We start from the raw sequence: 16,538 nt of genomic DNA on the forward strand, positions 1-16,538 counted from the left end.
CAGTGCGTAAGTAGAATTTTCACTCAGCCAAAGTACCCACTTCTTTCGGTTGAAACGTATTTACTTTAAGCGAAATTGCTCCCCTTTAAAGATCCATTACTTTGTTAATCGATTCCTAGGGGAAGGAAACGAATTTAAACGGATATGAGAATCACCAAATTAAAATGAATGTGGGTTTATTACATCTGATTAAAAAGAGATATGCATCGTGGGATTTAAAATGTAAATTTTTCCCTATTTGTGGAAAGTCTAATTAACGTTAGGTAATTAGCTTTAGGGTTTATTACCTATTTGCATATTTCCTTCTCTCTAAAGATTCTTGTTATTAATTAACTAAAAGAAAACCATTTTAATTATTGTTATAAAAAGCTAATTTGTTTAAAAGTCATCAATTTATATATGTCCATTTCCATGTGTACGTTGAAATTGTGACCCATTTCGGCGCACTCGTCCGTAACAAGTAATTAGAAGAGGGCTTAATAATTGCCAGTTAATTAATGGCAATAATATTAACATGCCATCTAATTACTTACAACGTGTCCGCTTAGTTCGTATTAAACAGAACATTCATGTCAAAACTGATGGATATAATTAAAAAAAATATATAGAGAAATGGTTTTTCAGTGCTTAGTTCCAACCCTAGATCGATCACATTCTGCCCATTTCAGTCAGTTTCACTTTACTCCCCGAAATCATTTCGGCCGTTATCACTAAGATCAAAGCACCGGCTATGTTTTATTCGTTCTGCATCCCGATCTAGTTAAATCCTATCGAAACGTGAAAAAATTCCGAACGACCATTTTCAAGCTACATTACATTCTCGGTGCGTTTTATTCGTTCAAATTTATTCAAATCTAGCCCGAAAGGGAGAAATTTACATTTCAGATACTAGTAAATTCTGCATTTGTTTCAAATTGGTGAAGATCTACGTTTCATCATCCATAAAAAGCATGTCTTTGATGCACTCGCTCATTGAAAGAGTTTGAGTGTGTCGATATCGAATTCCGGGATTCGGAGTTGTTCGGGTGCAAAGAGAGCACGTTTTGAAAAGAGGTAGTAATTAAATTATTGGTAACAGTTAATGAGTGATTTATTGGAATTTGAGTTTTAATCAGGCGCTGTCAGGCTGCAACGAGTGTAGTATGACCTGAAAGGCTATAATTATTGGTAGTTACTGGTTTACAACGGTGATTTATTTTGCATTTTTTATTAGTATCACAGTAGCACATGTCTGGTGTAGGTTGAGCTGATTATACAAAGTGAACACGGGATTTGTTTGATCCTAAAGCCGCAATGTATACTTTTTTTTTCTTTTGGTTGACTTGCTTAAAGAATCGTAGAGAAAAATTTAGAACAGCTTTTTTTGGGGTAATTTTCGAAGTTTTTTTGACTGATGCACCACTTCAACAAAATATTATGGAGCGCTGAAATTACGAAATATGAATATTCATGGTTTAATCTTTTTTAATAATTCGTTTTAAACTGGCGATTAGATTAGATAAAATACGTAGTTCACAGACCATTTTTCTTTATATGAGGGAATTATTTTTGGAATTTTAAATGTACAAAATATTTATAAATAAATATTTTTGATTTCTGTAGTAGTTTTAATTGTACGAATTGTACAATCACGGGGTTACAAGAGCTAAAATCAAAATCAAAGTCACAATTGTAAACACCAGTGTTGGGGACAGATACTTTTAAAATTATCTAGATACAGATAATTTTCAATTTTTTCGAAATGTATCTAGACAATAGATACAAAAAAAAACAAATACTTCCTGAAATTTTGGCCAATGCAACAACTGATAACAAGTTTTTATTTATTTTTTTAATGAACCTTTTAAAATTAATATTTCAAATGTTGCCGCCTAAATTATTTTTTCTTGGAGTAAGAATTTGATTTTCGCTGTTTACAATTTTTCTTTATTATTTATTCTGTATTATTTTTCCATCTCTTTATGATTAAATATTCGTATTAAATTGTAAACAATTTATTCAAAACAAAAATAAACTTCTTATGAAAATACATAATAAAATAAACATAAATAAAATTCTTCTTTGTGCTATTTACCTACTAATCTCTTTGTCATTACAAACACCACAGAACAGTCAATTTAACACTGTTACTGCTAATTATCTGCTGAAAATCTTGAAATAGCATAAATTGTCAAAAACTCACATTTTAACCATGAGGATATATTTATAAATTTCATTGAAACTTATAAGGCTCTGAAATATTTCACGCTAACAAAACTGTACTTGCAGGAGAAGTAAATAATTAGTGAAATATTTTTTTTACAATTTTCAACATTTACGTCCACAAGAACATTTTTCATTGACCCCTAAAAGAACAAAATTTTAAACGCCACTGGTCGATTTTCTCCGCGCAGCTTTCGATGACTCAATGTGCTGTTTTCAAATCATTTCTACTCTAAAATATGAGAGCTTCAGTAAACAGATAATTATAGTGCATTTCAGAACTCCGTTCGCCTAAGCCGAAACATTGACAGATTCCAGGGTTTCTCGATCATCGGTCGGTTGAGAGATGGAGCCAACGATTAGTTTTGTTTTATTAATTGTAAATAATAAAGCAATATGTTACCTTTAAAAAAATGCCTCTTGTACATGTAAATGCACTGCTTCAGCATGCACTGATTTTATCTATATACAGATAATAGATAACCAAATATTTATCTAGATACAAATATCTAGATCATGTCTAACACTGGTAACCACAATCACAATCGAAACCACAATTCAATCAAAAGTTTCCAATGACGTCAAAGTCGCCAAAGTCGCCAAAGTTATAAATGTCCCGAAAGTCGCCAAACTCGCACAAGTCGCCAAAGTCACCAATGTCACTAGAATCGCCAAACTCGCCAAAGTCGCCAGAGCCGCCAAAGTCGCCAATGTCGCCAATGTCGCCAATGTCGCCAATGTCGCCAAAGTAGCCAATGTCGCCGAAGTCGCCAAAGTCGTCAAAGTGTTCAAAGTAGCAAAACTCTCCAAAGTCGTCAAAGTCGCCACCGTCACCAAGTCGCCAAATGTTCCAAAGTGACCAAAGTCGCCAAAGTCGCAAAAGTCGTCAACGTCGGCAAGTCGCGAAAGTCGCAAACGTGGCCAAAATCGCTGACATCACCAAAGTCTTCAATGCCACCAAAGTCGCCAAAGTCGCCAAAGTGTCCAAAGTAGCAAAAATCGCAAAAGTCGCCAATGTCGCCAAAATCGCCAAAGTCGCCAAACTTGTCAGAGCCGCCAAAGTCGCCAATGTCGCCAAAGTCGCCAAAGTCGCCAAAGTCGCCAATGTTGCCAACGTCGTCAATGTCGCCTAAGTCGCCAAAGTGACCAAACTACCAAAGTCTCCAAAGTTGCCAAACTCGCCAACGTCATCAAGTGGTCAAAGGCTTAAAAGTCGCCAAAGTCGCAAAAGTCGCCAATGTCGCCAAACTTGCCAATCTCGCCTAAGTCGCCACAGTGGCCAAAGTGTTCAAAGTAGCAATAATCGCAAAAGTCGCCAATATCGTCAAAATCGCCAAAGTCAACAATGTCGCCAAAGTCGGTAAAGTCGCCAATGTCGGTAATGTTGCCAAGGTGGCACAGTGCCAAAAGTCCCGAAACTTCCTAAAGTTCCGAAATTTCTGAAAGTCCCGAAAGTCATGAAAATCCCGAAAGTTATAAAAATCTCGAAAGTCCCGAAAGTCGCCAAAAACGCCAAAGTCGCCAAAGTCGTCATGGTGGCCAATGTCGCTGAAGTCGCCAAAGTCGTTGAAGTAGCCAAAGTCGCCAAAATCGTCAACGTCGCCAACGTCGCCAACGTCGTCAAGTCGCCAAAGTCATCAAAGTCACCAATGGCGCCGAAGTCGTCAGTGTCCAAAGTAGCAAAAGGCTCCAAAGTCGCCAAACTCCCCAAAGACGCCAAAGTCGCAAAAGTCCTCAAGGTTGCCAATGTCGCCAAAGTCACCAACTTGCCAAAGTCGCCAAAATCGCCAACGTCGCCAAAGTCGTCAAGTCGCCAAAGTCATCAAAGTCATCAAAGTCTCCAAAATCGCCAAAGTCGCCAAAGTCGCCAAAGTCTCCAAAGTCGCCAAAGTCGCCAAAGGCGCCAAAGTCACCGATGGCGCCGAAGTCGTCAGTGTCCAAAGTAGCAAAAGGCTCCAAAGTCGCCGAACTCCCCAAAGATGCCAAAGTCGGAAAAGTCCTCAAGGTCGCCAATGTCGCCAAAGTCACCAACTTGCCAAAGTCGCCAACTGTCTAAAGTAGCAAAAATCGCAAAAGTCGCCAATGTTGCCAATGTCGCCAAAATCGCCAAAGTCACCAAGGTCGCCAATGTCGTCAAAGTCGCCAATGTCGCCAATGTCGCCAAAGTAGCCAATGTCGCCTAAGTCGTCAAAGTGGTCAAAGTGTGCAAAGTAGCAAAAATTCTCCAAAGTTGTCAAAGTCGCCACCGTCAACAAGTCGCCAAATGCTCCAAAGTGACCAAAGTCCCCAAAGTCGCAAAAGTCGACAATGTCGCCAAATTCGCAAAAGTCGTCAACGTCGGCAAGTCGCGAAGGTCGCAAACGTGGCCAAAGTCGCTGACATCACCAAAGTCTTCAATGCCCTCAAAGTCGCCAAAGTGTCCAAAGTGGCAAAAATCGCAAAAGTCGCCAATGTGATCAAACTCGCCAAAGTCGCCAAAGTCGCCAAAGTCGCCAAGGTCGTCAAAGTCGCCAAACTCGCCAATGTTGCCAACGTCGCCAATGTTGCTTAAGTCGCCAAAGTGTCCAAAGTAGCAAAAGTCCCCAAAGTCGCCAACGTCACCAAGTGGTCAAAGGCTTAAAAGTCGCCAAAGTCGCAAAAGTCGCAAAAGTCGCAAATGTCACCAAAGTCGCCAAAGTGGCCAAAGTATTCAAAGTAGCAAAAGCCTCCAAAGTCGCTAGCGTCACCAAGTGGCCAAAATCGTCAATATCGCCAAGTGTTCAAAGTAGCAGTAATCGCAAAAGTCGCTAATATCGTCAAAATCGCCAAAATCAACAATGTCGCCAAAGTCGGTAAAGTCGCCAAAGTCGCCAACGTGGCCAATGTCGCTGAAGTCGCCAAAGTCGTTGAAGTAGCCAAAGTTGCCAAAAGCGCCAACGTCGCCAACGTCGTCAAGTCGCCAAAGTCACCAAGTCGCCAAAATCGCCAAAGTCGCCAAAGTCGCCAAAGTCGCCAAAGTCGCCGAAGTCGCCATGTGTCCAAAGTAGCAAAAATCCCAAAATCCAAAAATGTCGCCAAAATCGCCAAAGTCGCCAAAGTCGCCGATGTCGCCAAAATCGCCAATGGCGCCGAAGTCGTCAGTGTCCAAAGTAGCAAAAGGCTCCAAAGTCGCCAAACTTCCCAAAGACGCCAAACTCGCAAAAGTCCCCAATGTTGCCGATGTCGCCGAAGTCGCCAAATTCGCCAAAATCGCCAATGTCGTCAAAGTAGCCAATGTCGTCAAAGTAGCCAATGTCGCCTAATTCGCCAAAGTGGTCAAAGTGTCCAAAGTAGCAAAAGTCTCCAAAGTCGCCAAAGTCACCAATGGCGCCGAAGTCGTCAGTGTCCAAAGTAGCAAAAGGCTCCAAAGTCGCCAAACTCCCCAAAGACGTCAAAGTCACAAAAGTCTCCAAGGTCGTCAATGTCGCCAATGTCTCTAACATCACGAAAGTCGCCAACGTCGCCAAAGTCACCAACGTGGCCAAAGTCGTCAAAGTCGTCAAATTCGACAAAGTCAACAATGTCGCCAATGTTGGTAATGTCGCCAAAGTCGAAAAAGTGCCAAAAATCCCCAAAGTTTCGAAAGTCCCGAAACTATCGAAAGTCTCGAAAGTCACCAAGGTGTCCAAAATCTCCAAAATCGCAAAAGTCCCCAAAGTCACCAAAATAGCCAAACTCGCCAATGTCGCTAATGCCGCCAAAGTCACCGAAATTTGCAATTTGACACCCTTTAAATTTAACAGTTTGTACAAAATCAAAAATTTGTCCATCGGATACAAAGTCCCTTTACAAATCAAAATCAAAATTTCCAAATCTCTAAATCTCCAAACGTCCAAACCTCCAAACTTTCAAACCTCCAAACCTCCAAATCCCCAAATCTCCAAATCTCCAAATCTCTAAATCTCCCAATCGCCAATTCGCCAAATCGTCAAATCGCCATACCGCCAAATCGCCAAATCGTCAAAATTGCCAAATTGGCTAAATCCGCCAACGGACCAAAGTTCTCAAAGTCGCGAAAATCGCATAGGTAGCAAAATCCACCCCAACACACAATCAAAAGTTAAAATCCAGGTCGTAACTCTTGTAGAAACTCTTGTAGCGATTTGGAGATTTGGAGTATGTTATTAATTGTTATATATGTTTCATTTTTTTTTTTTTTTGTTTAAAGAATCTAATCTATTTAATCTATTGATCCGTTTTAGATTTTTTTGGTCAGATAAGTAGGACCGGGTCAGTTCAAAGCAGTTCAAGTCAAAATTGGTGAGGTTAGAATTAGGAGATTCCAGAGCAAGTGACCTTGAATTGATTTTGGTAAATGAATTTTTTTTGTGATAAACCCAATAAGTACACACGAAGAAGGCATCCAGAAAATTAGATTTTTTGCGAAAATCTTGCTTCCAAGCGGAAAATCTTTAGGCGGATTCATAACCCACAATTACAGGAACATGTTGTTTGATAAAATTTCAATAACAATGACAGCGTTTTATCATCAATAGGATATTCCTAATACGCGTATGAAATTTGACAACAATCGGTTCTATAGTTTCAGAGGGTCAAGAAATGTCGAGAAAACATGAAAGTGGTTATTCGCCGGATATATCCTAATCACTATTCTTTAGCTTAAATTCGGGAATTAAAAATATTAAATGAATATTTATCGCCTTGAAATAATGCATAGCATGTGTTATTATAATATAGTCGTTTTGAATTCGCATACTCTGAAATTTTTCGAAACGTATTAGCTTGATGTTTGCTATGTTTTAGATAACTTCTGACTGTGTAAACATCGGTCACTCTTTTGCTAAATTTACATATATTTTAAATTTTGTTGTGCAATGTACGAATGTTTAATGTGTATTTATTATAACGGAAATACACATTTACATTTCGCAAATTTGAATTGTGTCTAATAAATACTTGTAAACTCAATATCCATTTCACCAGAAACAACATAAAGACACATTAAGCTTTCTTAATGTGTTTGATAACTGCTTTGAGTAAGAAATACGTTTTCAAGTCAGTTACTCTGAAGTTTAGAGGAAATAATTGCAGATGTTATGTAAATTACAAAACTTGTTTAATTGTTGTGATTTTAATGTTGGAAGTTGGGTTCAGACAAAGCGGAATTATAATTATTCGAGAATTTTAGTAGAGTAAGTACATCTGTAATTTACAAAGATTATTACTTGTGTATTAAAATTATGGCAAAAATAAAAAAAGAATTCTAAAAATACGTTTTTCTTTACTCTAAAAGCTTTTTGATATGTTAGCTGATGTTTAAAGTACAACCTAATTTAATATTTTGCATACAAAGCTGAATTCATGTCATGTACAGCACGTGCAGAGAGAATAAGGTGATAAACGTTATCGCATATACAAGATTTAGAATCTTGGGAAATGGGTAATCTATACATAAAAGATTTAACGCTCTTTTAGAAGAAAATGTGTTATAAATGGGTTGTGAATGCCGTGAACGAACAAAAATCTCTACATACAGAAGATTAGATGCATTTCATTGTTGAATTTATTTTTAACACAGATTGAGAATATATTTTTTGAATTCACATGATTTTTCTTACGACTGTACAATACACAATAAGTAAGGGATTTCAAGTGAATTCTGGTAAAACATTTGACCAGTATTTTATTATCATTTCAGTTCATTTTATCGTACAGAACAAAATAATTACAGAATTACACTACAAGTTCTTTTTCAGGGAGGAAAGCAATGAGAAAAAAATGGAACAAAAAAATATTAAAAGGTCGTAGAAATAACACAAAAAAGGAAAAAAAAACATACAAAAAAAGTTATCCTGGAGCCTGTAACATTCGTGTATTATTCAGTATTCGAGCATCGTTCGACATTACAATTGCTAAATCACAAAAAACTCGTATGGTGAATGTAAAATTCGAAATTTGCAAATCCATTGCCAAATGGGCGTATAAATTTTCTCAGAATTACGATTGTGGTGCTTATTTTTGATATATCTCTTACAATAAGCGAGAAAAATGCAAATTTGTCGGTCGCCCCAATTTTTTGGAGTTGATAAACAGACACATTTTGATTAAAAAGTTACCATGCTTACAATAACTTCAAAAAAATATACACCTTAAAAAATATTATACTTCTTGGTAAACAGAGTAAAAGTACTTACGTTGTATCAAAGACATTTATCACCCCATCCAGTCTTGGATTACTTACTTCAAATATGTCAGGAATCACGCTCTGATAGTATAATACATATAGATTTTTTGCTCTGTTTTTTCGATACTGAACTTATTCAAATTAAGAAAATTCTTAATTTTGACATCCTCTGAAACAACGACTTTGGTTTCTGGAAAATCAAACCCAACTTACCCATCGTTTCCGGCAGGTGTGACTGAGTCTTCAACCACGTTTTGATAATGTGCACGTCATCTTCAACTAATTGTTCGTTACGTCCAAACGTTTCGTACGCGTTTTTTTAACATCCTCAGAGACTTCGTACATGTGTGTTTACAAGTGTACGTGTAGAAATCACTTGTTTGACTGATTACACCTACAATTTTTTTATTTGTCGTAAAACTCATTAAGCAGAACCGGATGTTCACATAATTTTCCTTGATAGGCTTTCTAAATACATTTATTTTTGAAAGATTGATTTTTTTTATTCATCATTTTGCGCATTTCCTGTCTACCCAGCAATTTTGTAGTTATTTTCATATTATTAGCATTTTAAATTGCGTAATAGTTATGTTATTACTAACATCAAGTAAACAGCTTTCAATTATAGAAAAATTTATCCAAAAAGGCACTAATTTAAGTGCAAAACTCAGACATATTTAATCAAAATCTATTCGTTTGAAGCTCCCATAGAAACCCAAAATTTCATCGTTGTTCAGTTTAACTGTGTTTCCATAGTTTAAATAAATAAATGTACTGGCCATCTGATAGTAGAATGGAATTTTCTCGAGAGTCTCGTGATGATTATTCTGAGCAGCTTAAAATTTTAGCCTCATTAAAATTTTTACAAACTTACCTGTTGAAGTGTACATGTGGTCCAATTACGTCGTCGACAACAAAAATAAATTACCATCCTGTAAAGTTTTGTGGTTAAAAAGTATTAAATTATGAAAGTTACAACAACTTTTGGTTTTACTCGAACTCAGTGGCGGCTCGTAGTTTACTTTACTGGAGGGTCAATTATACAGGCTCTCCCATAAAAAGTGGGACACCGGTTGTGTGTAATCAAGTCCATCGGGCGACTTACTACTTATGTTTTCGCAACGTTTCATGACCCCTAGAGTACGAAAAAAGTTCTAGAGCGATTGTAGTCAACTTTTTTATTAATTAAGTCAAGAATATCAACAAAATTAACTGAATAATTTTTTTAGCACGTTATAAAAAATCTACAATTAAATAATAATTTAAACTATGTTATTGTCTAAAAACGTGAATCCTAAAAATGTTAGTGATTATCTACTGAGATTTGGGAAACTCTGGCAATCTAAATATGTTTACTGCGCTCGTATTCTCTGAGAATAACAGAAAGAGCGTTCAAAATGCGAGCGCATCAAAAATTATTCATTGATGTCCATGATCGTTTTCCGGGTTTTACACGGTTCCAACCCGGAAAACGATCATGTGTTGATTCCGATCGTGGAAACCTCCGAAATTATTCATTGATATCCTTGAGAAGCCAGGTTATTGAAAAAAATTTCATTTTTGTCTAAAAAAGTAAGTTCAAAGTTTGTTTGTGAACAACGAAACAGCCTGCTCGTGCTCACTGCGCTCGCATTTTAGAAAGTGTTTTTTTCGAAGCAATTTGCCTTGACAGGAATATCTCAAGAATTATTACAAAACAAACTAAGTAGACTTGGTGACCATTCTTTTGTAAATGTTTTTTGACGCTAAAATGGGAGCGCAGCGAGCACGGTCAGGTGTTATTAAAAAAACATTCATTGGTGTTCTTGAGAAGCTAAATAATTAAGAAAAATTTTGTTTTCGTTAAAATATGAGTTTAATATTTCTGGAAATGAAACATCTGAACGTGCGCCCTGCGCTCGAATTTGAATGTTTGTTTTTTACTTCCCGAGCGTAAGCAAAGGAAGTATTGTAATCGAGTCCGTCGGCCGACTCTCTACTTTTACGTTTTCTCGATCTTTCATGACCCCTAGAAGACGAAGAAATAGGTCTCCCATTTCCGTCTGTCTGTCCGTCTGTCCGTCTGTCCGTCTGTCCGTCCGTCTGTCCGTCTGTCCGTCCGTCTGTCCGTCCGTCTGTCCGTCTGTTGTCCCGGATTTTTATTAGACAGATAATCTCCGAAAGTACTCGACCGATTGTTGTGAAATTTTGTACTTATATTAAGAATATCATGTAGATGGTAAAACGCTAACCAAAATTTGTCTAATCATCCCCACCACTAATGCGATGACGTCACTTCAAAATTGTACATAGTAAATGGGTTTTCAATTGTATAAAATAACATAGTCCTACACATGTAGTTTACAACTCCGAATCGACTTTTCACCCGAAACGTCCAGATTTTTGGAAAAAAAATCAAAATTATAAAACAACATTTTGAAATTTAATTTTTAATCTGCTAACCAGAATGCTTTGAAATGTTGCAGATGTTTTAAGGCTATAAAGAGCATCATAAATCTTTAGTCAAAAAATATTTGCTTATCCCCTCCAAAAACTTGATGACGTCAGCTCAAAAGTTTGTGGAATAAATCATATCTAAAATGTACAAAATATGATGAGTCTGTACTTGTGATCTATCACTCCATTCATATTTTTTGGATTTGCATATACAGGGTGACTCAAAAAAATTAATGAATGCGTAAATTTATTTTACTGATTTACTCAGAAACTACAAAACCGAATGCTTTGAAATCTTGCAGATGTTTTAAGGTTCTAAAGAGCATAATAAATGTTTAGTCAAAATATATTTGCTTATCCCCTTCAAAAAATTGATGACGTCAGCTCGAAAGTTTGCCGAATAAATCCTATCTAAACTGTAAAAATATGATGAGTCTGTACTTGTAATTTATCACTCCATTCATATTTTTTGGATTTGCATATACAGGGTGACTCAAAAAAATTAATGAATGCGTAAATATATTTTATTGATTTAATCAGGAACTACAAAACCGAATGCTCTGAAATCTTGCAGATGTTTTAAGGTCATAAAGAGCATAATAAATGTCTAGTCAAAATATATTTGCTTATCCCCTCCAAAAACTTGATGACGTCAGCTCGAAAGTTTGCCGAATAAATCATATCTAAAATGTACAAAATATGGTGAGTCTGTACTTGTCATTTATCACTCCATTTATATTTTTTGGATTTGCATATACAGAGTGACTCAAAAAAATTAATGAATGCGTAAATATATTTTATTGATTTAATCAGGAACTACAAAACCGAATTCTTTGAAATCCACTGCGAAAAAAAAACATAATAGGCATGCAGTCGTCACGTTTCCGACAGCGAGGGAAGTACTGTCTAAACTCTTTAGACCAATTTTTTTAGAGTTATTTGCTTTGGCAAGGAGATGTCGCGAATTATTACAATAAAAACTAAGTAGACTTGGTGACCGTCTATTTGTAATCGAGTCCGTCTGCCGATCCTCTACTTTTACGTTTTCTCGACCTTTCATGACCCCTACACTACAGTGCGAGGAAATAGGTCTCCCGTTTCCGTCTGTGTGTCCGTCTGTCTGTCTGCCATTCCGGATTTTTATTAGACAGATAATCTCCGAAAGTACTGAACCGATTGTTGTCAAATTTTGTATTTAAATTAGAAATATCATGCAGATGGTAAAATGCCCACCAAAATTTGTCTAGTCATCCCCACCAATAATGTGATGACGTTACTATAGTAAATGACTTTTAAATTGAATGAAATAATATAGTCCTACACATGTTGTTTATGACGGCATTGACTTTTTCCCGAAACGTCCAGATTTTTGGAAAAAAAAAAATATAAAACAACATTTTGCAATTTAATTTTGAATCTGCAAAATTGAATGTTTTGAAATCTTGCATATGTTATAAAGTTATGATAAGCATGATAAATTTTTAATTAAAATATATTTGCTTACCCCCTTCAAAAAATTGATGACGTCACCTCAAAATAGTACCGAATAAATCCTGCCTTAAAGCTGCAAAATATGATTAATCTATACTTGTAATTTATCACTGCATTAATATTTTTTTAGATATGTTTATACAGGCTGTATAAAAAAAAAGACTGAGTCAATTTATTTCATTAATTAAATCAATAATTCAAAAACTGAATACTTTGTAGTTTTGCAGGCGTTTTGAAGTTATTGTAAGCATGGTAAACTTTTAAGGAAAATGTATCTGTTTATCCACCCCAAAAAAATTGATGACGTCATCTCAAAATTTTGACGAATAAATCCTATCCAAAATGTGCAAAATATGATCAGTCTATACTTATTGCAATTTATCATTGCATTCATATTTTTTAGATTTTCTTATACAGGGTGACCCAAAAAAAATCAATCAATCAATTTGTTTTATTGAATAAATCAAGAATTGCAAAACTGAAACTTGAAAATCTTGCAGACGTTTTAAAGTTATTGTAAGGTTGGTAAATTGTTAATCAAATTTCTAAATTTAGCTTTTTTCTAGTTTTACGACCAAGCAGTAGCCCCGCCCACCCACCCCTTCTTAGTTCCAGTGACCACTCTTAATATTGTTCAGTCTTAGCTTAGCAAGTTTAGCCCCGCCCACCCGCCCGTTATTTTCCCAGAGAGTATGTCGTTTGCCACAACTAAGTAGTCTTATTTTAGCAAGACTACCCCCACTACCCACCCTTTTTTTTTAGGGGTTACGTCATTTACCAAAATCAATCTTATCTTAACAGGTACTAGCCCCGCCCACACACGCTGTTCTCATTCCAACGATTTTTATCTCTCTTCAATTGATATCCACCTTAACTCGGACTAGACAAAATGACTCACTGAAATGGGGTGGGTGGGCGGGGTAAATTATATGTTCTTTTGTAAAGCGAGAATGGAAACTAATAGATCGTAGGCTGTTAAAAAAAACGTTAATCGTACTACTTAATCGCAATAACATTTATTTCTTATTTCTAAAGAAAAAAAATTGGTCTAAAGAGTTTAGACAGTCGTCACTTCCCTCGCTATCGGAAACGTGATGACTGCATGCCTATTATGTTTTTTTTCGCAATAGATTTCAAAGCATTCGGTTTTGTAGTTCCTGAGTAAATCAATAAAATAAATTTACGCATTCATTTTTATTTTGAGTCACCCGGTATATGCAAATTGAAGTAATATAAGAATGGAATGATAAATTACAAGTACAGGCTCATCATACTTTGTACAGTTTAGATAGGATTTATTCGACAAACTCTCGAGCTGACGACATCAATTTTTTGGAGGGGATAAGCAAATATATTTTGACTAAACATTTATTATGCTCTTTATAACCTTAAAACATCTGCAAGATTTCAAAGCATTCGGTTTTGTAGTTCCTAATTAAATCAATAAAATAAATTCACGCATCCATTAATTTTTTGAGTCACCCTGTTTATGCAAATCGAAAGAGACTCACCATATTTTGTACATTTTAGATAATTTTCCTGAGTAAATCAATGAAGTAAATTTACGCATTCATTAATTAACATCTGCAACATTTCAAAGCATTCGGGTTGGCAGATTCAAAATTAAATTGCAAAATGTTGTTTTATAATTTTGATTTTTTTTCCAAAAATCTGGACGTTTCGGGTAAAAACTCAAATCGGAGTCGTAAGCTACATGTGTAGGACTATGTTATTTTATACAATTTAAAACCTATTTACTATGTACAATTTTGAAGTGACGTCATCGCATTAGTGGTGGAGATGATTAGGCAAATTTTGGTTAGCGTTTTACCATCTACATGATATTCCTAATATAAGTACAAAATTTCACAACAATCGGTCCAGTACTTTCGGAGATTATCTGTCTAATAAAAATCCGGGATGCCAGACAGACGGACAGACGAACAGACAGACGGAAATGGGAGACCTATTTCATCGTCTTCTAGGGGTCATAAAAGATCGAGAAAACGTAAAAGTAGAGAGTCGGTCGACGGACTCGATTACAATACTTCCTTTGCTTACACTCGGGAAGTAAAAACACAATCAGAATTGGAGCGCAGAGAGCACGTTCAGGTGTTATCAAAAAAATATTCATAGGTGTCTTTGGGAAGCTAAATTATTAACAAAAATGTAGTTGTCGTTAAAATATGAGTTATGAAAAATTGGATTTTTGTAGAGTTATTTACTTTGACAAGGAGATCTCGAGAATTATTACAATAAAAAATAAGTAGCATTGCTGACCGTTCATTTGTAAATGTTTGTTTGACACTAAAGTAATAAAAAAAGAACAAATTGAATGCGAGCGCATCGAGCACGTTCAGGTGTTATTTAAAAAAATATTCATTGATGTCCCTGAGAAGCTAAATTATTAAGAAAAATTTTGTTGTCGAAAAAATATGAGTTTAATATCTCTGGAATTGAACATCCTAAAAGTGCTCGCTGCGCTCGAATTTGAAAGATTGATGTTTTTAGAGTCATTTAGTTTGATAAGGCGGTCTCGAGAATCATTACAATGAAAACTAAGTAACCTTGGTGACTAAATTAATGCAAAAAGAACAATAAAAATGCGAGCCCAGCGAGTTATTAAAAAAATATTCATTAGTGTCCCTGAGAAGCTAAATTGCATATTAAGAAAATTGTCATTAAAATATGAGTCTAATGTATCATGAACGTGCTCGGGATTTCGAGAATTGCTGAATTCATTCGCAGCTTTTGGTTACAGGACGAAGGTCGTCAAACTTGTCCGGTGTAAAATTGGGGTAATCTGATTAGCCGAAGGCGCGTACGTCATCAAAGGCGCTCATTTGTTTTTTGTGACACTGAAAATTACGGAATTAGTATGCAACTTCTGTTTTTTTTTACACTGCTGAAAGTTTGTGTCGTGATTTCGTTTTGTTTATGAGGAAAAATTGGATTATGCTAATCTCGTGTGACAGTAAAAGTTGTTAAGAATATTAATTTTGAGGTTATATACAACATGTTGCATATAATTCAAACCTCAAATACACCATTTGATATTTTAAGTATTCTATTGATGAAAAAAAAAAAGTAAATACGTATCTTAAGAAAAAAAAGCCAATCATTAAGCCGTCCGCTCCGACCTCAGTTGTGTTGAATTTTTCATTAATTTATTGCAGTGTGGGGCGGAGCATAATCGACATTTCTTTACAAAATTTTACCATTTTAAACATGCTTTAAGTATTCTATTATAAAAAGAAGAACCTATATTATGAAAATAAGGGAAATATAAACCCCGCCCACCCACCCTATCTCAATTGTGATGTTTTTTTAACCTTCGTGACTCGAGAGTGCAGCTTAATTGCAAAATCCTAATTTTTATACAATAAATACCAATACCATTTTAAACATGTTTTAAGTTTTCTGTTGTTAAAAGACCACGTGTATTAGGAAAAAAAAATGCAAAATATATTCTTACGTATGTAAGCTTCTCACAAATAGTGTGAATGCTCAAAAAATGCCGAAAGAAAGACTTCCTTGGTTTTGTCACGGATTAAAGATAATCGAGAATTGTTTGAGACTGCATGATTACATTTTTTAATAATTCTAATTACTCTTCAGCCCATGAAAAAGGTTGGAAAATGTGATGGATGGGGGCGAAACTAAAAAATTTCGTTTTGGGGATTTTTGAGAAAAGTCCAAGCTTCTGCTTGTCAAACTGTTACGCTCATAGAATTTTATGGTTAAATTTGTTAACACAATCTCAAAAGTGCCTCAAAATCTTAACATTTTTTAAGTCGTTCACGTTGTTTACTTTTTTGTTTACGTGTTATTTATGTCACGGTAAAAATAGGTTTATACTTACATTAAAACATAAACTTGACTTTTCAATTCTCTACATAGGCTAGTGTTTTGATGGGATAATAATTGTGTTATTGTGACCACACTGCACGTAATCAGTCACACTGCTATTAGGCTTTAAACGCAAATTTGCACATAATTTTAAATGGAAATATGTTGTGCCAATTAACTCATGCCACCTAACAATAACTTATTCGTGAACACGGCACAATAACATCCATTCTGACTTGTTTACTCCGCTTAGGTGGTAACTGATTAAATGCATTGAAATTCGAGTGCTTTCATTTCAACTTACCTTCTGATCTTTGCGAAAACAGAGCTTTAGAACCAAACCTGTAAAAATAAAACTCCGCATGCAAGAGTCAATACATTTATTAGAACAGGTGAG

At 35.6% G+C, this 16,538-nt stretch overlaps 1 protein-coding gene across 1 annotated transcript; it reads left to right on the forward strand.

The window, feature by feature from the left end:
* The first annotated feature begins 2,718 nt into the window (after window positions 1-2,718).
* LOC135131689 (thioredoxin domain-containing protein 2-like) lies at window positions 2,719-4,258 on the forward strand. Its single transcript, XM_064059535.1, has 7 exons — window positions 2,719-2,731; window positions 2,790-3,039; window positions 3,086-3,326; window positions 3,372-3,423; window positions 3,470-3,562; window positions 3,604-3,865; window positions 3,916-4,258. Exons 1-7 carry the CDS (start codon window positions 2,719-2,721, stop codon window positions 4,256-4,258), a joined length of 1,254 nt encoding a protein of 417 aa, XP_063915605.1.
* The last annotated feature ends 12,280 nt before the right edge of the window (window positions 4,259-16,538 follow it).

Source organism: Zophobas morio, unplaced genomic scaffold (assembly GCF_036711695.1).
Source record: "Zophobas morio isolate AGI-343-1 ecotype UQ-CSIRO unplaced genomic scaffold, CSIRO_AGI_Zmor_V1 ptg000021l, whole genome shotgun sequence".
Lineage (NCBI taxonomy): Eukaryota > Metazoa > Arthropoda > Insecta > Coleoptera > Tenebrionidae > Zophobas > Zophobas morio.